Source organism: Sciurus carolinensis, chromosome 8, assembly GCF_902686445.1.
Source record: "Sciurus carolinensis chromosome 8, mSciCar1.2, whole genome shotgun sequence".
Classification (NCBI taxonomy): domain Eukaryota; kingdom Metazoa; phylum Chordata; class Mammalia; order Rodentia; family Sciuridae; genus Sciurus; species Sciurus carolinensis.
Window position 1 is genome coordinate 120,415,073 of NC_062220.1, and position 24,409 is coordinate 120,439,481.

Sequence of the window (24,409 nt, forward strand, 5' to 3'; positions counted from 1 at the left end):
GCAGGTTTCAGACACTCCTTGAGCTACAGGTTACCCAGTGGTCATATTCTGAATACTATACAGCAGTAAATGAGCCATTTGGGGTTACCACAAACATGCTACTCACTTCTCTGAAGCTTTAGGCGTATTCTTCTCCTCACCCCTGGCAAAGGGTCCTTCTGCAGCTTCCTTCATAAAGTTGACCAGGACCTCTGCACCAACCCCAGAATCAGGTTTTCCCAGGAGCTTCAGGATGGAAGCATGGAGCCGGAAGTACACCTAGAACAACACTTCTGGTGTGAGCAGACTTCCCAGTGCTATGGTTTATTCCATAGGCTAGCAGCCACACTGGAAATGGGTCCCTGCCTGTGGAGACAAGCTACCACACACTACCTGTTTTGGTTACCTTTTAAGCCAGACAATCCATAACTAATTCAAAATAAACTCTAAAAAATTAAAATGGGTACTGTAAGCATTCCAGCTTAAACATTTTCCCAGTAATCCAGGCATGTCAGGGTGAGATGAGAGTAATGACCTTGGCTCCATTCACTAGGCGCTGGCTCTTGCTGTGATGCCACTGCCCCTTTCCTAGAACCCATAGAAACTGAGCCTCTATATCTGTCTCTGCACTGAACTATGGATGCCCTGAGGCAAAAAGTAGGTAGTATTTCCTGTCTGTAATCTGCCCCAGGGAACAACCAGGTACTTACAGGTCTCAAGAACCTTTGCCTGTTGGATGTAGGGCAGGTAAGCAGGCAGAACACCAAAACAGACAAGGTCCTGTGCTTTTCACTATATTCCTCAATTTACGAATAAGTGAAATTAAGTTGCCTAAGGTCCCACAGCTGGTTAAACCCAGGTCTGTCCTGTCTCCTGCCCTCTGCTGCTCCTACATGAATGAGATGCCACAAGCAGGCACCTCCACAGGCAGCTTGATAGTGTGGGTATCATGTGGTTACTATTTGTAGCACATGCCCCCATGGAGGATATGATGGATATCCCAGGAGCTGAGAACTGCTGGCACCTCAGGCCCTGACTAGCAGACTTCCGCATACCCCAGAGATGATTTTCACCTAGGTGACATGTGTCTGCTGGTCCAGGCCCAGGTAGCTCACTCAAGGGGGCATACCAGACAGGGTTCACACCCAGAGCCCTCTACCTCTAGCCCACTCATGGACCTATGGATTATAGAGAAATTGGCTCAGCAACTCCATTTTTAGTTGTAGGAAACCATCCATGAATATCCAGGTGGCCAAACTTGGTGGAAGGCAGTGTTTAAGAGGTAAGTAAAGTATTTTGAATAAAGGTTCCATACCAGAAAAACCAAGGCATTTCGTTTTTACCAGGTCAGGGTTAAGTTCTTCAGAGAAATGTCATTTTTAAAACAAGATATACACATGTATCAACTGATTCAAAGTTACAGCTACATTGGAATGCCCCTGGAATGAACTCTGCACCTGCATTCATTCCTTCAAGCCAACAGTGTACTGAAGAAGGTTGGTCCATATAACTGACACCTCAATTCCTTATCTGGAATTCCCTGAGCCCCCTGAGGCCACCATCCTGCTTGGTCACTGGCTCTACTAGATAGCAGCAGAGTCCAAAACTCAAAGAAAAAACCATGAAGAGTTGATATCATCTTTCTGAGGGTTAGGCCATCTTTCCCCACTCTCACACTCCACTCTGGCTAGGGTCACTTCTGCCCAGAAGTGCCATGTGTCACTCATAGGCTAAGTGGATCTGGCCCAACTCTCTTTCTCTCCTGCTGGTAATTTAGGAAGAGTCACGCTTCTCCCTTGGACTTCAACCTTCTGTTATAGTTCTTCCAAAGCACTCGGTGACTAGTGGATGGTGTGAAAGTAGTGTGAAGAGGGAAGGAGTCGGCCACTGCTGAAAAAGCATTCAATAAGAAGCTTTATTCTCTATACTTGAGAATATTTGGCCTCCAAATAGCCACTATGTAAACACTTCATGGGAATCATTTTAAAAAGGCAACTTTTAAAAATTGATACTTTTTTGTCTGCTCACAGGATTAGCAGATGTTAAAAAGCAAGTTCTAGCATGATTGGGCAGTTCATCAATCAGTATAATCTGGCAGGGTAACTGAACACTGTTAATCGAAATGTTAAATGACCCAGTAATTTCACCTTTGAACATTAGCCCTTGGAAATATTCATTAAGTATACAGGAACATGCCCTATGGTGGCAAGAAGTGAAGAGGAGGCCAAACCCATTAAGAAGGGGTTGTGCAGATAAGCAAATGCCCAGCCCAACCACAGGGCACTAGAATAGGTAGGGAAGCTTACCACACCTTCAACTACATGTTGTCCAAAGAACTTGGAAAATGTTACTAAGTATCTACATATTGATAGTAAAAAAACATGGACATATAGGGACATGCCCAAACTGTTAGGATTATTAACAGGGGGCCAGTGTTAAGATCATTAGGGCCTTTCATGTTTTATACACTTGTGAATTGTTCAACTCTCTTTAAAAAGAAAAGAAAACCATGAATAACTGTTAAACCATGTTAAACTGTCTGGGCATGTAGCAGCCTTAGGAAGGCAAAGCTAACATGCTCAGGGCCTGGGGGAGCTTTGAGTTCTGTGTTGAGTCCAACAATGTCTGGGTCTCCACCCATATCTTTGATTTCCTCCCTTACAAAATGCACTGGTCACAGCTGCCTGGCCTGCCCCTCAGGACTATTATGAGCAACAGTGAGGGCATTCATTAGAAATGCTCTGGAAATTGTAAAAGAAAATCCCAGCAGTAAAACAAAACAAAACAAAACAAAACAAAACAAAACACAAAACCAAAAAAAAAAAACTGCCCTTCTCTTGAGCAGCAGTGAGAAAATACCAAATCTGGGGTCAAGAGCAGGTGGATCACCCTGGCTCAACCCTGCCAAGCTGGGTAGCCCAGGCACAGGCTGGGACCTCACTAGGCCTTGGATGTCTCATTTGTACCTGGGAGACAGGGTGCCTGTATTTCCCCTGCCAGGTTGTAAGGTATGAATGCTCTTGGCACCAGAAGACCCTGAAAACTATACTGACTGCCATCACCAAGGCCAAGTTCTTAGAACCTGTGTGTGCTAATGAGAAAGGATTCTTTTTTTTTTTTTTTTTTCTGAGAAATAAGAACAAAATGCACGTTCTTCCAGAAAGGAAGAACCCTTAGAAAGAGAGGAAAGGCTTTTTTAATTTAATTGCACATAAAACTGCTGAACACAGAGAAGTTTCCATTAAGTTTTCAGGGGAGTCACTGAGACTGTGAGCCCCATCCCCAAGGAGACAGAGAGACCAGCCCACCCCTGCCCTGACTCCCAACCCTAGGCCAACATGGTGTCACCTCCAGGGCCTCCATGGCCAGCTCAGGTGGGTTGTGGTAGTGGATCTTCTTGGGGTAGCGGGCGGCCTCCTCGTGCAGGTAGTGGCTAGCCTGCCTGTAGTGTAGCAGGTAGACGGCTGGCGGTTGCTGTTGCTTCTCAGCCACCTTGCCTAGCATATAGTGGATGAGCCATTCCTCCTCATCACCATCGCCCTCACAGTGAGCTGCCGATGTGAAACAGTGCCTGGCTGTCTCCAGCATGCTGTCCCGCCGGCCCTCCATCTGTAACAAGTCCCCAAGAGCATAGGCCTTAGGAACAAGGCCTGAACCTACCAGGAATCATGCATTCTCCAGTATTAAGTCAGTAGACTTGTTCACAAATGTATACTCCTCTCAACAACTCTCAGACCAGACTGTTGTCACCATTTCACAGCTGATGACAATGAGGCATGGAGAGGCCTGGGGACTCTTCATAAGTACACATTTAGTAAGGTGCAGAACTGGACTTAAATTAAGGTCACTGCTCATCAAAGTGGGGTCCTTTCTTATGCCCTTTCCCTGTAGCTCTTAACAGTTTATGAATTTATCAAGTACCCACTGACTCCCCTTTAAGGCTCCTATCTATGATCTATGTGGCTGCAGTAAAGACTTGTGTCTGCAAAAGTATGAATGCTCTTGGCACCAGTAGAGGGCTGAGTCTGCCGACTATTGCCAGAGGGAAGAACCAGGCCAAGGGTAATTCTGGGATGTCAGCCTGAGAATGCTGAGCACAATGACAAATGTTCACCCTCCAGGAAAGAGGGGTTTTCAAAGGATCACAGTGAAACAACTGTGGGATGTGAATTTCATTCAGTCCTCCAACAATCTCATGACAGTGTTAATGTCATCATTTTTTGAGTTTTGACTGAAGATGATCACCCCAGAACTTAAGACATAGTGCCATCTACCTGCCCAGCAATTCTTCAGTACCCTTGCTCTCCTTTTTGGGCCAGATTGTCTTACTGCTGTGCCAGTCTAAACATGTCAGTTTGAGGGCTGGGGATGCAGCTCGGTGGTAGAGTATCTGCTTACTATGTGTATGGTCCTGAGTTTGATACCCAGAATCATCAAAAAACCAAAAACAAAACAAAATGTCAGCATGGTTCCTTTGCTTCCTTCTCAGGGAGGCCAGAGTTCCCTGCTGAACAGATACCTCATGCCAGATCCAGCATCCCCAACTAAGGGTGTTGTCCCTTACCAAAAGAGACTTTAAAAATCTCAACACATGGTCAAGAATTTTACAAGGCCCCAATAAATTTCTTTGAGGGAAAAGGAAGAGATACCTACTTTAGGTGACTACTACCTCTCCTCCACCACTCAACTACTCTCAAACAGATGACTGACAAGTCAGGTCACAAGAGTCTGTCCCTGAAATGCATGCACTGGATTGGGTGGCTAAAAACCAAGGGGACAAGTTATAACTATGTATGGTATGGTTTGAGCCTCCTGGGAAGAATCACCCCTGAGCTCCAGTCTTGAATGTGAAGATAGGCACAAAGAATGTCTGGAAAAGAATTCTTTTGCAGACCTGAGGGCACTCTGGTCAGATAGAAAGATGACAGTCCCCTTTGTATGGCCTGTCCTCACCTGCTGCACAAGCTCAGGGGGTAGCTCCGCTCTCCACTGCTTCAGCTGGCGTGAAGCAAATGAGTGCAAGGCATAGGACATGGTGCCATACTCAATCCACAGAGATAGGTTAGAGCTGTCGATTTCCAGAGCCCGTCGGAAGCAGTTCAGGACAGGTGTGGCATGTTTCCAGATTGGTCCATCACTCTTCAGCTCATTGGAGTTCAGTTTATCCTGAATGCGACTAGCCCGAGCCAGAGCCATGCCTGCCCAGGAATCAAACCTGGGGTGGGTGACAAAAACACAAGCTAAAACCACCATTACCCTGATAGCAGGGCAGATATGGCTTTGAGGGTAGGCAGATAGGCACTGTGGACAATGCACTACCACACTAGAGCTCAAAGCCCAGGATCATTATCTGGACCAGCCACATCTCGAAGTCTCAGTCCCTACATCATGACATATATCTAAGAAGATCTACCTCAAGAGAAGAGCTGCAAGATGCTGAAAGATAAAATGTGTAAGTCCTTCTATAATTCACAGGCACTCAATGACTGCTCTACTGGATGGGCTCTTGGACTCTGCTGCCCTGTTTCCCTGAACTGAGGAGGAGGAATAGATCTCATGGAAAGGAAGAAGGGTGCTCTGCAAGGAGTCAAAATAGGGCCCAGTCAAGGTATTGGGGAAACTCTCAGAAGGTGTCACATTCCCTCCTGCATAGATAGAGCCTGAATCAACACACTCATCAAGGAAGAGCACAGGAAGTGGAAAACCATGGGGCACCAGTCATTCCTCTCCCTGTTTTCCCTCTGGGACCTTGAGAAGACCCTGACTTTTCTAGCTCAGTTCCCAGGAATAAAACAGAGTGAGGGGACTACATGATGGCTGAGCCCCTATCATTCTGAGATCATCTGAAAGAAACTGAGGGTGAGAATGCAGAAACCTCTCTGCAAGGGTAAATAGCTACAGAGACACTAACAACAAGACAATTTATGGGCTCTTACATAGTTTAGAATTTTCTGAATGCTACTATAGAGGACAGAAAAAGGAGCCCAAAAGATGGAAGTTACCCTCCCATATGCCAACAATTCTTGCCCACCATAGTTAAAAGTAAACTACTATGACTTTAAAAAGGTCTAACTGGCTTCCTGAACTATTTAATAGTCTACCACATCTCCAAGATGTGGTAAAAGGTCAAGAAACCTTGTGAGTTCAGATGTACTTTCACTGTACTTCAGCACCCAAGGAGGAAGCTGTATAAATGAAAGAAACAGAAAAAGATAGAGGCTCATGGGGAAAGGAGGACAGTAAAGACAAAGGCTTCACCCCTCATTCCATGTGAGGGGCTCCTGAAATTAGCTCTTCCTCCTCAGGGACCTGGGGGACCCAAGGCTACCATGTCTTCCCTTGCTCTGCTTACATCACACTGGAGGGAGCATGGGGTAAGTGGCAAACTCCCCTTCACCAGTAGGTTTCACAATGGAAAGTTTCTTTCAATTTCCAGCACCCTTTCTGCAATTCCATTTGTCCTCATCTTAAAAAAAGGGCCCGGGGCTGGGGAGATAGCTCAGTTGGTAGAGTGCTTGCCTTGTAAGCACAAGGCCCTGGGTTTGATCCCCAGCACGCAAAAAAAAAAAAAAAAAAAAAAAAAAAAGGGCCCACATCACCATAATGCCTATGTGGCTACATGAGAACCAACAATGGAAACCACTATAATCTTATCACAAAGTAACTCAAAGCAGAGGCTTACCATCATGGCAACTGAAAATGTTTAAGTGTCCCACCTAGAGCTATCTTCTGATGATGAGTGTCTGAACTTTCAGTGCAGTACATAGCCCATACTCTTGAAATACTGATTTTCAGGGACACCAAGGGGCCTGAGGGTCAATGATGTGAACTTGGGGCAGCAGGGTGGAATGTCAGCTCTGACTTGCGCAAGGCAAGCCCGCTGTCAGCACAGGGTACAGAGTTATCTCCTTGGCAATGAAGAAAGTAGTCCTACTTTCATTTTCCCCTTCCCAAATGGTGCTCTGACCAATTTGGGCTACTTCCAGTTTAGCAAAAGCAGAAGGAATGGTCAACATAAAGGAAAGAAAATACTGTCATCAGTGTCCGCACAGACTCTGTTTTCAGATAGGAACCTCCAATACTACAATCAGGACACTATTATCCATCCAGCTGTCTGTTATGGGCTTTACCTCTACCCAACAAACTGAGAAGACTTTAATAAGAAAATAAAAACAAAAACAAAAACAAAACAGTATCTAAACTTCCACATTAGCTAGACCAGAAGCCACAAGTCTCCCCGGCATCTGTCTGTAAGGGCCAAAATGAAGAAGGCCAAGAGAGGCGGCTCAGGACTAAGCCAAGTTCCTTCCTGGTTCTGGGGACAGCATTCATAAGAGACCCCTCCTCTGCAGCAGGTAAACTGGTCCTGATGGGTTGATACCCTTTGAATAGGTGGTATGCAAATTGGAGGGAGGTACGGTTGAGACTTTGCAACCCACATTTCAGTAATTAAGGGGTTGCCACATGAGAGAAGCCACAGCAAGTGCTCACCACCCCATGGCTGGTAGGTTTTATCATACTCTGGGGAAGCAGCAGAACAGAGGAGATGATCCCCGTTAATACAGTAAGCACGCAGCCAGTCTTAATGGAAGCCTATGCCACTACAATAGTTCACAAAATCCCAGAAAGGACATGCAGGGCTCTAAGTACACAGCTCCTTGGCTTGAAAATAACCACAGGCTGAGCAAAAGGGGGCCTTTGAGGACCATTCCCACAAGCTACAAAAGTCTTACAAATTGACTTCTCCACTCAGATCCCAACCCCTTCTCCTATTGGCAAGGTGGGACCCAACAAAATTCTCAGATTTCCCAAGTGAGGGCAGTTTTGTGCTCATGGTTCAAGGACAGCCACTGTGGGTTAGCCCCTGAGTACTTCTAGGAAGCCTGTCTATAGATATTATATTTTCATAGGCTGATAGCCACAGGTGGTAGCCTTATTTTAATCATGACACAAGGCTTACCTCCTAGGTGTGCCAGCCATGAGAAGATATCAAGTGCCTTAGACTTCATGAGTATAGCAGGGTCTTTAAGGATGTTCAGGTCAATCACATTTTAAGAGAAAGCTAAGCAAGGTTCCACGGGAAGAAAGCATGAATCTCATACACAGGGGGTTCTCCTACATGTATCAGGTAACAACCACTACTGCCAGTGATGCTCTGAGTCTCAGCAAGGAAACAGAATTTCATTTTGAGTTTTTCTATTACCCTCTCTACCCCAAGAAAGCAACCATAATTAAAGAACCTGCAACAGAAGCTCTTCAGGGTACATACAAGCCAATTTCCTGGAGTCTGAAACCAGAAAGGAGGCAGCACAAAACAGTACTTCCTTTTCCTACACACTAAGGCCCAAACAGATACCTTGGACCTTCTCTGACTCCCATGTCCCTTTCAGGGAAAGAAGCCTTCTGCCTTGCTCTTATTTTTATGGAGAAACTAAGAAGGTGCTAAACCACCTTCTTATTTATTTTCCCTGGTCCCCTTGCTATGAGCAGGGAAACTCTGAACTAGCCTACTGAAGATCTGGCTGAGTCAGTCACCCCAACCCTCTGGATAGCCAGTCTGGCCCCAGTCCACATCACCCACCTGTTAGGGCAGATGCAGATGTCATGCATGTAGAATTTGATGGCTTTTGACTGCTCCTTGTTTTTGAAATGATAATCAGCCAGGAGGTAGTAGAGTTCATTTACTACTGGAGGAGAAGGGTCAGCCCCTTCTGGGAGGCAGGGTACCTGGCAGGTAAGAGGGTAAGTATAAGAGGAGGTGGAGTTGAGGACTCAGCTGTGCCCTATAGGCCCAGGTCTGTCAACACATGATAGATCCCTGGCTTCTCCTAATCCTGACATCTTGTGCAGAGCAGGAAAGAAACCAGGGCATACATGTAGTAGTGCCGGAGGGGAGGGATGTGATTTGGTCCCATCACTCCTACTTCCTTGTATTTGTTGAGGCCCACCTCAGATGAGGTCCCTTCAATGTAAGCGGAGACTTTGTCCAGGCTCAGTGCTGGTCTCTCTGTACGCGGCACAATGGTAGCAATTCTTTTCAGGAGGTTGGCCAAGTCAGCAGACACAGTGCTGGTCTTGTAGCTGTCAAACTCAGGAAGGGTCTTAGGCTTAAAATACTCAAACATAAACAGGGCATCCTCCCATATAAGATCCACCTTGAAAAAAGACAGAAGGCAGATTCCTAGTATATTCAGGGCAAAAAAAAGGGAGAAAAAGTTTCTCTATAGAAATGCATTGTGACCAATGTAAATGAGGTCGCAATATTTTGAAGGGTCTAAAACAAGATCCTATTACATTTCTTATAATCTGCATGCCCAGCATAATCCCCAAATTCAAGTGTTTGAAAAGTACAAGTCTAGTTTCTATAAAGACAAATGTAACTGAGGGTTATGCTCTGTGAGACCACATGGCTCAGCCAGAGTGGTTGTATCATAAGTGGGGACCTGGGGACAGGCCATTGACCCTCTCTATATCACAACTGCTCCCTCAGTCATTTGGTTGATGGAAACTGAGTGCTGACACTGAGCCTGGATAGTTTTAGAGGCAGGGACCAGAGTGGAGATCCTGTTCTAAGGCACTCATATTCGAGAGGACAAAATTCCTGAGATTAGAGAATAACCGACAGTATTGAGTAGCCATAAGTTAATATACCCAACAGTGCTTGGAAAACCAAAACAAAGAAAAAAGAGAGAGCGAGAGCGAGAGCGAGAGCAAGAGAGAGAGAGAGAGAGAGAGAGAGAGAGAGAGAGAGAGAAAGAGAGAAAGAAACCTCCAAGGAATTATTCATATCCAAGTTGCAAATAAATCTACAGACAACTGTTACACTATATTTTTAAATCATCTGTCAACATTTATGAAGTTACATTCTTTTGCAAGAAAAAACTTTATTCTTTAAACAAAGACATCATATGGTCCTCTTGCCTCCTCTTGTTGCAACTTGTACTGGGACTGTGGAGCTAAGTATAACAAAACTGACATCCTTCAAAAGAGCTTCTGCTTCCCTGGAGCCCCACTGTTCATCAGAGTTGCCTCCTTCCCAGGCCTGTGGTGGCAAACTCACCTGCTGGACTGAGTGCTCCTCTAGGTACCTGGCCTTGCTCTTCTTGCTGGGAAAGCTATACAGGCAGTAGAAACACTGCTCCAAGGCCGTCTCCAGTTCCTCCTTATAGGGGTGTGTGTCTTCAGAAGTGGAGGCAGCAAGTTCCTTTTGGAGAACTCGCACCTATGGTGAGTAGAAAGAGATAACCTGAAAAAGTGGCCTGAAAAAGTAGCCTGCTGCCACAGTTATCCTGTCACAGATGGAACCCAGAGAGATTCAAACTCTTTTAAGCTAAGGAGGCAATGTTTGTTGGGCCTCTGCATGACTTGATTCCAAAAAGACCTGCCTCCTGGGAAAGAACTGTTATCCCAATGGGGTTACTCTGGGCCAGTTCTAGTAGCAGCCTCTTCCCATTGGGTTTGCTGAGCTGCCTTCTTTCCAAATACTCAGTCAGTTTGCACCAACCACTAGAAGAAAGTATTATACCCCCAGGTAACTTCTTCATGCATTTATTTAGCTGTACATTTGCTAAATGAATATTTACTAAGCACTGTCTTTTCCTAGGCAATGAAACACAGTCCTGCTTTTAAGAAGTTTAGGTTCCAATAGAGATAATGGAGTTCAATATTTAAAAGAAGTAAGTATAAGATCATAAATCTCATTAGGGTTGAGGGAACCTCACTCAGACAAAATAATAGTGAGGATCAGAAAGAATGTAAATAATATAGTAAACAAGTTGTATCTATAGATATGAGATCCTAAATAGGCATTCTTTTCAAGCAACTATGTGATTTTTGCCAAAACTAGAAAAAAATAGAACTCGAGAAATACTAAAAGACTAGATATAATACAGACCACATCCTTTAAACGTAATTCAATAAACTCAGAAAACAATTACATAAAAATCGTAACCAAAATATCAAAATTTCTGGGATGACCTAAAAATGTATTAGGGGCAAACTTATGGTCTTCAATACATATATTAGAGAAGTGAATACTGAAATATTGTACTCAATAAAAAAACAAGAGTATTCCAAAGAAAATAGAAACATAGCACAAATAGATCATACTAAAGTGGTAATTAATGAACTAGAAAGCAAAGGAAAAAAATAGATCCAGGAACTAATAGATTGTAGTTTGAAACGATTAACATAGACCTCAGGAAAAGAACGGTTTTTAAAGTCACAGACAAACACCATGATCAGTTTTATATTAATAAGTGGACACTATTCTGAAAATATAACTGACTTGAGGGAAAAAAATCTAAATGGATCTATAATCACTAAAGAAAGAGAGTTTTAGTTTAGATCTGTGTTGAAGGTTTCATCCCAAGGAGGTGGGTCCCTGGGGGCGAGGGTGTGCCCTTGGGATCTATAACTTGATCCCCAAACCCTTGTGCAGGTATTCTCTCGCTGCTTCTAGTCATCATGAAGTGAGCAACTTTTCTCCACCATGATATTCTAACTTATCTCAGTTTCAAAGCAATGAAGTCAACTGACCATGAACTGAAACCTGCTCATAGGTCAAATTCTGCCACTGTCTATTTTTGTATGAGTTAAGAATGGTGTTGCATTTTTAAATGACTGAAAATCAAAAGATGAAAACTATATTGTAACACAAAAATTATATGAAATTCAAATTCCAGTGCGCACAAATTTTATTGGAACATATTCTCCCCTCCCCACTAATTAACATATTATTTGTGGCTACTTTTGCATTGTAACAAGAGCCTGAGTAACTACAATAGAGACCTTATGGTCTACAAATCCTGAAAGATTTACTCTGTCCCTTTACAGGAAAAAGTCTGCTAACCTCTGGCCAAAAGCTAAGACAAGGGGGGAAAAAGAAAGAATGACTATAAAGATCAGGAAGGGGAAAAAATTATTCATGGATAATAAAATTGTCTATATAGAAAATTCAAGAGGCCCCCAAATTATTAGAATTGCTCAAGAAAATAAGCAAAGGAGCTATGCACAAGAGAAATTTATTTTTATTTTATTTTAGCGGTGTTGGGAATTGAACCCAGGGCCTTGTGCATGCGAGGCAAGCACTCTACTAACTGAACTACATCTCCAGCCCGAGAAATTTACTTTTTTTAAAAAATTGTTCTTATATGCCTGCAAAACTAAATAGAAAAATTCAGTTTTAAATATCTCTTACAATGGGAATAAAAAGAAAAAAAAAAGATACTTAGGATTGGAGATGTCCTCAGAGGTAGACTATTAGCCTAGCATAAGCAAAGCCCTGTTAAGATCCTCAGAAGTACAAAACAAACAATCCTCCAAAACAAACAAACAAAAAATAGTCATTAATCAAACAAAATATACATAGGAATTGTATGGAGGAAAAAGACCAAAATAAATGGAGAGATATACTGTGTTCATGACTGGAAAGAATCAATTTGGGCAGTTCTCTCCCAAATTAATCTGTGAGATTAACGCCATTCCAATAAAAATTCCAGGGAGGGACAATTTCACAAAATTTTAAAACTGATTTTAGAATTTTATGGAAGAGGAAAGGCTCAAGAATAGCCAGAAGAATGTGATGAAGAGATAGCTAAGGAGATTAATCCTATCAGGTACCAAGATCTCTCAAATACAATATGATATTGGCACAGGAACAGATAAACCACTTCCAACAATAAAAAGAACAGAACCCATAAGTGTGATCCCTCACACTTATGGACAAAAGATGAAAGTAACTTATAAATCAGTGCAACAAAACACACTTTAATAAATGGTACAAATCAACTGGCCTTCTGTATGGAATGTAAAGCTGGGTTCCTATCTTACCTCATAAACAAAAATAAAATCTAGAGGAAATGAAGATCACATGAAAAACAAGAGTGAACTTTAAGAACAACACAGAGAATTTAATTTTGTAGGAGAGAATGATTTCTTAAAGTAACAAAACAAATTGCACAAACCACAAAGAATTGATGAATATGACATTAAAACGTCAAAATTCTCTAAAACAAACACCATAAAAAGTTAAAACATGTTATATAAAATTGAATAAAAATAGAATGCACACACACACATACATAAAGTGTATAAAGTAAAAACAGTAAAAAGACTGGAAATCAAAGTATACAAAGAACTCTATAAACCAATAAGAAAAAGAAAAACAATCCAACAGGAGAATGGGCAAATTATCAAACAGGCAACTTCCAAAAGAAGAAACCAAAGGGTCAAATAACATAAAAAATAAAGTAAAACTCAGTCATCACAAATTATTACAAAGAATATTTAAAGAACAATGAAATATCATTTCATACTTCTTAAATAGGCATCAATGTTTTAAGTCTAGGGCTGACAAAGATGTGTGGGAATTCTCATTCTTCTGTCAAGATTATAAAATTAATTCAATTATTTTGGAGAACAACTTAAAAATGTAGTTTTTAAAGCTGACAATGTGCACATTCTGTGATCTAGTCATTCTTTGAACCCGGGCGCTTTAACACAGAGCCACATCCCCAGCCCTTTTTTATACTTTATTTAGAGACAGCGTCTTGTCTTGCTGAGCTGCTTAGGGCCTTGCTGAGTTGCTGAGGCTAGCTTTGAACTCATGATCCTCCTGTCTCAGCAGCTGGGATTACAGGCTACCACGCCTGGCTTAGTCATTCTTTTTATAGGAATCCACACTAGAAAAATTCTCACAAGTACACAAAACAACTAGGTGGATGTTAACCTCCAAAATGGATAAATAATGCCATCAGAGTAATGCCATAACACCATCATTAAGAGAATGGTAATCTATTTATAGTCAAAATGATACAAAGTCTAGGATTTGCTTTAAAACAATGAGGGATGGGAGTAGGTGGGGGAATGGCAATGCATTATGAATTAATAATTACTTTTCAGTGCTCAGCGTCTCAGAGAACGCTATACTATTACTTCTATTTTATTGTTTGGAAATTTCCATACTAAAAAGTTAAAAATAATTCATATGCTCACACAATATATGATCCTATAAAGCAAATGAAATGAATAACCCAACACTACTTATTAAAATGAATAAACCACTGATTTGTATCAATGTGGAACTATCTTTGTACTGAAATGAATAAAAGCAAGCTGCAAGAGCATATATTTTGTGCTTAAAATTTTAAAAAAATCGTGTAACTATATGTTGTTCAGTGATATGCAGATATGTAATAATTAAGTATAAAAACCTGGACAAAAAGATATACACCAACTTTAATAAAGTGAGCAAGAGAGGGAAATGAATAAATGCTATCCCTCCTATTACTTCCTATTTTCATTAGAAGACAAGTTTGCAGCAAATACAGTAGATTATTAATATGCATACAATCTGAGTGGTGGTATGTGGGACATAGTATAAAAGGGAACATCCCAGAAAGTAGTAAAGGCTCTACACAAGAGGGGTTATCTGAACTGAGCGTGAATGAATGGGTGAGAATTCCTCAACCCACCGGAGAAATGATAGCTATACTCCATTTGTGTACAATGAATAAAAATAAAAATTAAAAAAAAAAAAAAGAATTCCTCAACCCAAACAGAACACAGGATAAGAAATGTTAACTCTAGCTAGGCATGGTGGTGCACACCTGTAATTCCAGACTCAGGAGGCTGAAGGAGGAGAATAACAAGTTCAAGGCCAGCCTGGACAACTTATCAAGGCTCTGTTTCAAAATAAAAAATTAAACAGGGCTGGGAATGTAGTTCAGTGGTAGAATACCCCTGAGTTCAATTCCAAGTACTGGTGGGAGTGGGGGGACAGCTAACTCAAGAAAAGATGGGATCCAAAAGAATTTCAGACTATTTCTACTCTAATAAGAGAAAATAATCCACACAAAGGATCTCTCTGATGTTGGCCCCTAAAGCACTCTCAAGACAGTCTTTTACCTACAGACCATGAATCTGAGATAACCTCTACAGCACCCAGGATGAGTGCTCAGGCAGCACTTCTGGACAAATGAATAAGTGTCTATTTTATTCATTCACTGGAAAAATATCACCTGGACAAGAAGTCTACATCAGGCACTGCTCAGACCCCTAGGGATGCTTCAGACAGCAAGACAGAAAAGGTCCTGGACTAAGAGATGCAATCTAGTTGGGGAGGGGCATGCAACACAGAAACAAATAGTAAGGTATCCAGCTGTAGGGGCAACAGAGAATGGAGGAACCAGGGAAGGCTGCTCAGAAAAGAAGGAAAGGATCAGCCAGTCATGTGGGACCTAAGAGAGAGAGTGGCAGGCAGAAGGCATGGGGTTGAGTGTGGGAAGTCACAGGAATCTCAAGTGGACCCTGGGCAGAAAAACGAGGAACTATAAACAAAACACAAGTGTGCTCATATCACTTCTACTCTCTCAAATTCAACTGGCAGATACTGGCAGCTACATTCATTTTCTGCCAAAAAAGACAGAGATTGAGTAAAATTGGGAATAGGACCACCTGCTGGCCCCTTTAGCCTCTTCTTCTCTACCAGCACCCAAGGCCAGCCTACAAAAGGTACTAACTCACTCTTCCAATTTGCATGAGAAGGTGACCTTGTGGAAGCAATGTCCCTGCACTCTGCAATGCAGAGGGAAGAAAGAAGGGGACAAATTCCTGGTTAGCAAAACAACTCCACCTGGCATCAGTCTTCCCCAAATGGTCCCGGAGCATAGAGCTACTCTAGGGTGAGCACACAGGGCCCTTGGAGCTCACAGAGTAGGGCAGACAGTCATCTGGAGCTGGGGCTGGGACCTGCCTCAGACATTAAGCAACTCCAAGGCCCTGGGCCAGAGGGTCTCCTCCACCAAGTCTCCACATCCTCAGCATGATGCTTTTCCAAGTGTCAGGCCCTACACATACATGAGCTCTGGACATATTCATTAAGAACCTACTCTGTGCCACGCACTGTACTAGGCACTTGGATCCAGAAGAGAACCAAATTAACAGAATTCCCTACTTTTTCACAAGTTACATTTCAGTGGAGAAGACACACATGAACATAATAAATAAATAAATTATATAGCATACTACCAGGTAATGAGCTATGGGGAAAGTATAGGGCAGAGGAGGAAGATACTAGGAAGGGAGGCTACAGCTGTAAAGCGTGCTGAAGAGAAGGTATAGAACAGCGTATGGTAAACTTTTTAAAGGACCAGATAGTAAATATTTCAGGCTTTGTAGGCTATAAAGATGTGTCAAATACTTGACTCTGCCACTGTACTGCAAAAGCAGCCATAATTAATTTGTAAATGAGCAGATGTGGCTATGTCCTTATAAAACTTTATTAAGAGATATTATAGGCTGGATTGGATGCCTCTCCCTTGGTAAATTCAGAATACCTGGTGCTCTGTAGCTTGGCCTCCCACTCAACAAAAAGCTTTGGGGACAGGGTTTATGCTGCTTATCCCCAGAAAGCCCAGACAGTTATTAACAATAAGTCACAGTTGGCAAGTTCAAGGAAGTCAGCTTATGTAGGCTCACTAAAGAGTTATTGACTGAATAAATGTAATAGCTATCGATCGAACAATTACGATCTGACATAATGAGTGGTGCTTGGCAAACAAGACTCAAAAGAAGTTGGTGGTGGTGAATGCAGTAACTACTCTTAAAATTATTATTATGGCCTACCTTTGTGTCCAACTAGTAACAGACACAGCAGTAACTAGTGGAACTAAATTCACCTGCTTTTCAAGACCATGTCTAGAGTTCCCTAAGTCTCAGGTGTACAAGGGAACTGCTACAGTTTGGATTTAAAAATTTTTTTTTTCTGGTGCTGGGGATTGAACCCCAGAGCCTCATGTTTTTGAGGCAAGCACTTTACCCCTAAGTCACATCCCTAGCCCCATAGTTTAAATCTTGAATGTCACCTAAAGGCCCATGATTGAAGGCTAGCCCTGCCCATAGCACTATTAGAAGGTGGTGGAACCTTCAGAAGTCAAGGCCTAGTGGAAGTAAATGCTACTGGGGGCATGCTCTTAATGGGGATTTCAGGACCCCAGCTTCCTCCTGTCTTTCTTGTTGCTTTTCAGCTGCCATGAACAGGTTTCCTCTGTTGCATGCTCTTGCTGTGATGTACGGCTTTGCCAAAGAACCAAAAGTAATGGGACCAAGCGGTAGGGACTGAAACCTCTGAAATCTTGAGCCAAAATAAATATTTCCTCCTTATAAGTTGATTAGTTCAGGTATTTTGTCACAGTAATGGAAAGCTGACTAACATAGGAACCAAGTTCAAGTTTTCTGGCAAGTCTCAGTAGTCACACATACACACACAAAGTACAGTCAAAGAAGCACAGTGGGCCCTCCTGCAGGGGAAAGGCCAAACAAGCTCAAGAGAGCCTCTTTGCACCCTCTGCCCCATCCCAGCCCAGTACTAACAGCCCATGGCCTGGGGAAACCACTCACATAGAATCGTAGCAGAGCCCCATCTGAATTGCAGCACCAGGACCTTCTTCCCAAGTATTCATGGGCTGTGTTGAGCAGCATAAGGGAAGAGGGGAGCATGGGTGTCTCTGACATTCCTAAAGAAGACCGGACCAATAGATGCAGAGTTAGCAGGAACATTCAAGGAATTGCAGGCAGCATTCAAGGCTATCTCTTCTTTGGGGCCTTTTTGTCTTTACCAAAGTGCCCGCAGAATTTTTCTTTCTTTCCTTCTTTTCCTGTTTTTAAATAAGAATGATTTGACTGGTTTTACTAAAACGATACATGTGTATCAAAAAGAAATTCAAATCATACAGGAAAGTATAAAGAAGGAATGCTTCATTCACTAAAATACTAGCCTCCAAGGCTGAACCAATGTTGACATGTGGTGACCATCACTCAAAATATCTTTATGTATATCTGTGAGGCATTTTGAAAGAGAGGGACAAATAATTTATAATAATGGAACTCACAGTACCTTTTCCTAAAACTTCTTATCTTTAGACATGCCTGAATATTATAGAAGAAAAAGGAAAACCGAAGGGGAAAAAAAACCCTGAATTTCAGTTAAACATTTGATCACCACTAGAATTATTATTAGTTCCTTTAAAGAACCTCAGTATTTTTTAATCTCTAGGTCATAATCTATTAGTGGCTTATAACTAGCACTTTTAGAGGGGATTAAGAGAGAACATATCAAAATAGAAAATGTCACAAGGCATTACACCCAGGAGAAATAAATTTCTTTCCTGAAATTTGCTTGGTACTTTTTATTTTTGGTCAGCACCAGTCAAAAAGTGTAAGCACTGGTTTGAAAAAAAAAGTCAGGTCATCATCAAATTCAAGCAAGTCTTTTTTTTTGCCCTGGGCACTGAACCCAGGAATGCTCTACCACTGACCTACCTCACTGGATTTTTTTGTTTGTTTGTTTGTTTGTTTTTGAGACAGGGTCTTGCTAAATTGCCAAAGCTGTCCTCTGACTCGTGATCCTCCTGCCTCAGCCTCCAGTCACTGGGATGACAGAAGTTATTGTGCTCTGTTAGCCACTCCAATCCTTTGAGGGTCTTACCATTTCCATTTATAAAGACATTGAATGATTGTTACATAAGATGAGTGATTGGTTTTATAACGCTTCCTTCTGTCTCCCTACCTTTCAGTTTTGTTGCATACATTTTCTGTAGCAATTCTAGGTTTATAACAAGTCCATTTTTTTCTACAACCATACTTAGCTCAGTTGCTTTCTCTCAACTCCAATTTTAAATGAACTGGGTGCTCTATAATTACAAACAACTGGGCTAGATATCTCAGGTCATACTTTCTTTTCTGGGGAACTGGACAGACATATACATCATCCCGACTGCACTGACTGATGCTTTAGAGAAATCTAAAATGAGTCTCATTTTTTAATCCCATGAAGACAATAATTATTTGTTCAGCTTAGAAACCTAATTTTTTTTTACCCTTTCAGTAGATGATTAACCAGGATGTATCTGATATGGATTGATATATATTAATTTCTCCTGCTATCTACTGTACACTTGGAATCTGAAGATTAAATTTTTACTACATTCACAGATACTATCTTATATTTCACATTAGGGGGGTTGCTTCTCCTGTCTCATTGTCTATGTTTTTCCACTGGGGACACTATTTGTCCTTACATGGAACCAATCCCTGTCCACCACCTTTATCATCTTCCCTCCAATACTTTTGAGTTCTTCATTGCATCTACTTATTCATTTTTGTCATATTCATTCTGTTCCTTGCTGTTTGGGTTTAGGAGTTTATAACAGTAAGAACTGGTTTGCAGAGTTTTCCCTTAGTTCTGCAATTTCCCTTTTCATTTCATTGTTAATCAGCTCAAAATTTTTAATAAATTATTTTCTTGGGCAAACCATTTACAGAGATTCTGTCTCTCTTTCTTGGAGTACATTTTCTGCCAGGCTGAGTTCATTGGGGTTTTTTGTAGACTACAGTCACTCTTTTCTTTTTGTTCCCCCAACCCTTAGTGGGGGGTGGGTTACAATATGTTAGCACACTTACCATGTCATTTCTTTCTGTCCTGCTTAAGGTCAGCCTGGGCAATTCCTCCAGACTTACCTAAGAGTTGTAATGTATCATGGGTGAATTAGCTGAAGCTTTTCCTTAAAGCTACAATTTTAATTCTCCTTCTATGTCTACAGAGGTAGATACTGTTCAGTTCCTTCAGGGTCTGCTAGAGCTAGAAACTCACCTTACCTGAAGTTATATGCTTTTCATTGAATGTGTAGTCACATTCAATGATTAAGTGCGATGGAAGTATAAAGGCCTGGCTACCTCAGTTTAGGTGGGACAGCTCTGATGGGCAACTATCAATCCAGAGCTCCCTGCCAGGTTGGCCAAGGCTTTGTCAGGCCTGCATCACAATTTCACTTCTCCCTCCATCCAATTCTGCTTCCTCCTGCCCTACTTTTTGCACATACTAATCTTTAATAAACCTTATTATAGTGTCTGCTTTGAGAGACCAATATGTGGACCAACTCTACATCTCAGACCACCCCTACTCCTGCTAAGAGTTTAGTGTATGACAATGGCCTAACTAGTCCTTCTTGCCATACATTCAGAAGTATGTTTTATTCCTTCAACTTAGTCTGCTAAGGGCCAGGGCAATATGGAAGGGCTTCTCCATCAGTACACTCTGAACAAATTAGAGAAATGAACATTTCCCTGAACTTGATCAACTTATCATCTTCCCTCAGTTTACCTAAATTGGGGCAGAGATAACAGAGCCATGTGTGTGCTGTCAGTCCACCAGAATTTTTATCTCTTTCTTTGGCATACTTTTCAAAGTTGAAGGCATGTGACTCGTCCTCTTTCCTTGTTTACTTCCTGGTGGATTTTTTAAAGACTATTTTTTGTTTGTATAATTAATTTTGAGGGAAAGGGAAAATCTCAATATGGAAGTTTTCTTGTATTATCTTTAGAAAAATAATAAACGTTTAGAGTTACAAATCTTTTATTTTTCACTACTAAAATTTTATTGGGAAAATAATAAGGTACTAAAAAACTTCCCAGAAATTTATGTTAAAAAAAATCAACTGAGGGTACACATGAAGTGTTCCCTACAGTATGACCTATAAGAAAGAAGTACTGCAGTCTTCCTACTTGCAGGGGGAGGAGCTCAGGAGAGGATGCACCTGCAATCAGTATTATGAAGACAAGACAATGGAACAAAAAACGGGAATAGCTTTACAAAACAAAGTCTAAAAGTCCTTTGCAGTCTGCCCTCTCTCATGTACAACCCACACACCCCATGCCTCCTGAGTCACTGCCCACCATGGCTCCACCTCCCAGCATCTTCTGCTCCAGATTTTCTACCAGTTCTCAGCTTCACCTCTCAGCCTACCTAAGGCAGCCTCAGGCACCTCACCAATCTCACTGGTCTAACAGTCAGAAAGCTCACCTCTCTCCTCCTACCACAAACCTGTCAAGGCCAGTGGAGTCTTATTCAGAGGCCTTACATGTATTGAGAAACTGAAAAATATCTGAGGAGTAAACAAAATTATAGAGACAGTGAGTAGAAGGAGACAAATTACAAATTAACTCTGGTTTTCTCTCTGGTCAGGTGGAATAGGGATACCTTTCTTTCCACATTTCTTATTTTACAAATTACTGAGGAAAAATTTCCCAATAAACTTAATTTTAAGTTAATTAATAAATACATAAATATGTGTATTATATACACTTAAAAATAGATGTATATAAGCCAAGGCTGACAGTAAATTCAAGAAAGAAAAAAAAAATGAAAAAAAAAAAAAACCTTGACAGGATTATAGCAATGCTTACTTTTTAAGTGTCAACTAGGTGTTTTGATGTAGTTTCTTTAATTCAGAACATTTTCTACCCATATTGACCACAGCTCAAGTGCCATCTCCATCAAGGGTCCTAGATTGTCTTCTTTGGGTTCTCAATTCATGACTACTTAGCATCTACTACATGCTAGATACTGATCTGCTATGGTGCTTCATGGCTTTAATCAGTCTGTTCTTGGAACAACCCCCTGAGGTAGATGCCATTATTCCCAGTATGGATAAGAGAAAATAGAAGTTGAGGTTATGTGAATTGCCAAAAGTCACACAGCCAAGAAATGACAGCTGGGATGTGGAACTTGTGCTTGCTCCACACTGCTCTAGGCTTCTCATTCTGGGGCTGCAATGGGATTAAAGGAGCTACAAGTATGAGACACTTCAAAGTACTCCTTAAAGTTCTGGCCTTGCTCTCATTCCCTCTATGCTGCCACATGCACCAGACATGCAACACACCATATATCCATGCTTCCCATTATCACTGCGCAGTGAACTTTCTGAGGGAAGAAACAGGGAAGCTTCTGCCTCTAAGAGGCATAAGAAATCCTGTCACACCAAAACCCAAGCCAACTTAGAGTACCTTGGTAGGGCCTTGGGACCCTAAGGCAGAGGTCAGGGGCAAGGACACCATGGGTCAAGGCCCATTCCCATCAAACCTGTTGCCTGCGCACCTTCCTCTACTGGGTTCTGAAGCTGCTGCTGGTGGCAGAGGGAACGGAAGGTATCCTCCTCCTGCCAGATGATCCTGTGCAGGATGATCCAGGGTAGCACTGAGGAGACATGGGGCTCCTTGGGCTCTTCCTGCACAGCCATACTGCAGTCGATGACCTGGCAGGGGGTACCAGCGTTATTAGAGTATGGCCAGTTCTGCCCCCCACCCTCCTGAAATGAGTACCATTGCAGTGCCCACTAGAAGATCTGGGGCATGCAGCCTGCCCACCCCTACTAGGTCAGTGTTCCTAGTAGCACCCCAGTATGTCATCAGACAAAGTCTCATAGTACCCAGTGATGAAGTCACAGCATTCTCCCTCATGCCATGTGCAATTACTCAATGTGGAAGAAAGCTACGGACAAACTACCTGAGTGCTAATGAGAGCAAATGCAGCAACAGGGAGTTGCAGAGGAGGGGTGGGGCAGGCAGAGGTGAACCCTTGAAAGAAGTTTCCAGGTGAGTGGCTATGCCCAGTACCCAGGGAGAGCAGGCATACAGACAGGAGACCAAAGGCTGGCCCAGAATGGTTGCAGTCAAGGAAATAGAAGAGGACAGAGAGAGACAGTATCAGTGCACCTTGGGCAGCACACCACCCAGAGGGAATGTGAAGGGTTTTTAGCAAGGAGAGAAACACATTCATGTTTCAGTTTTGGAAAGAGGCCTCTGTGGTAGGGTGATAGCTGGGCTGCAAGGGTAGAAACAACGGAAAGACCATAGGGTTGTGCTGTCACAGTTCATATGAGGTGACAGTGGCCTGGACTATGACAGAACAAGGAAGATGAAGGGAAGAAACAAAAGGAAGAGATGCAAAGTATGTGTGTTTAGCAGGACTTGCAGATAGCCTGAGTGGAAGTCGAGGAGAGAGTCAAGGGTGGGGCAGAGGAAAGTTCCCTGCTCAAACCCTGCCTGGATGATATGGGGTGCTGTGATTACCTTTGAGGAAGAAGTGCCATAGCAGCATGGTGGTAGAGAGTCCTGATAGGAAGTCAGGAGGCTTAGGCTCTCATCACCACTCTGCTTTTGGCTCAAGGCAAGCAGACTAGGCCCTGTTCTAAGCTTGTTTCTTCTTCTCTGGGACTGGTGGTCTGGGAAAACCCCATCCTGCCAAGTATATTGTCTCTAATTCCCAGAACCCAACCAGACCCAGGGAGTTTGCACACCCTCTCAGATCCCCAAAGTGTCTGCCAGTGAGGTCAATTCATCCTCTTTGGGGTCTTTAACTCACAGTAAAAGCCAGTGAACTACTGAAAATGGAGTCATCAGATTGACACACTTTCTGGGGCAGGAAAGGGAAAGAAAAAAATAGAGGTTACCTGGATGAGGTTGTTAGTGAGCCGGACAAGGCCAGTGGTGGAGGATGATTCCTTCAGGATGCTGCCACTGCCGTCTGCAGAGAGTGCCTGCTCAATGCCCAGCAGCAGCTGGGTTACTGTGGCCACCCACTCCTCCTTGGCTGCAGCCTCACTTGAGTTCACCATCTGTTGGACAGCCTCATTAAGAGCCACATCAGAGCATTCAAAACACTGCTGGTGGTCCTTCAGCCGAAGCAAGGAGTCCTAAGCACAAGAAGAAGGGAGATGAAAGGTATACTATAAGCTCAGTACATGTTGGTCTTAAACCTGAGGTGGGAAGAGCTGAGGTAAAGAGATGAGGGGCAGTGCAAAACCCTCACTGCAGTGTTTGTCCTACAGCCTTCAGGCATCTAAGAGGGCAGACGGTGACCTATGTGCAATACTAGCATGGCTGCCACAAGTCAGGGGGCTTTCAGAAAGGCACTTCACCTCTGTGACTCATCTTCCCCATTTATAAAGGTGGGATCCTGGAAATGAGGCCACATAGTTGGCAATTGGTCAATATGAAACAGAGGGATTCTAACACCTCCATCAGCTCTCCCCTAAGGCACCATGTCCCTTCAGTGCCAAAGCTCTGGAGGGGGCTCAGCAGAAGAAGGGCAGACTGCTGGAGAGGAACTGTTTCAGCAGAGAAGGATCTGAGCTGAGATCATAGCAGGGACAACTGGTCAGACAGTGCTGAAGTCATTGTTCTATGAGGCCCCTCTTCCCCTGTGATCAGGTGGGGCCAAGGTGCTGAGTCCTTTTCAGCCTCAGCCCTGCATCACCCCCTTGGAGGTACCACGAGTATTCAATGAATGAGCTTATATGCACATAGAAGAGCTCTCAGGACACCACATGGAGATGTTACTTCTATTTTAAAATCTCTCTGGGAGTCATCACTTTTTGCAAAGCTCTTCCCCTACCCAGCCGACCCCTGGGCCCTAGAATATAACCTATTTAAACCCCTGGGAATCTTAGGTTCTTTCATCACTATATAGGGAAATATAGCCTATTTTGAATTCACAGATCTGGCAAGCTGCTTGTTGGACCAGCAGAAAGTGCTAGTGCCCCGTTGGGATCTGACCTCCCCACAGCCCAGGCCCAGCAGTGGTTCCTTCCTG

General features: G+C 42.7%; 1 protein-coding gene across 5 annotated transcripts in view; it reads right to left on the minus strand.

Annotated features, from left to right (window-relative positions):
- The window catches only part of Cabin1 (calcineurin binding protein 1), a 138,359-nt gene that overhangs the window by 71,424 nt on the left and 42,526 nt on the right, over positions 1-24,409 (minus strand). For all 5 annotated transcript variants that reach the window (XM_047561620.1, XM_047561621.1, XM_047561618.1 and 2 more), the window contains 9 exons: positions 23,268-23,510; positions 21,914-22,070; positions 17,380-17,495; positions 10,040-10,201; positions 8,928-9,134; positions 8,561-8,706; positions 4,933-5,194; positions 3,328-3,588; positions 107-258 (listed from right to left, as the gene is read on the minus strand). In XM_047561620.1, the coding sequence (XP_047417576.1) occupies positions 107-258; positions 3,328-3,588; positions 4,933-5,194; positions 8,561-8,706; positions 8,928-9,134; positions 10,040-10,201; positions 17,380-17,495; positions 21,914-22,070; positions 23,268-23,510 (1,706 nt within the window). The remainder of the gene's footprint in view (positions 1-106; positions 259-3,327; positions 3,589-4,932; positions 5,195-8,560; positions 8,707-8,927; positions 9,135-10,039; positions 10,202-17,379; positions 17,496-21,913; positions 22,071-23,267; positions 23,511-24,409) is intronic.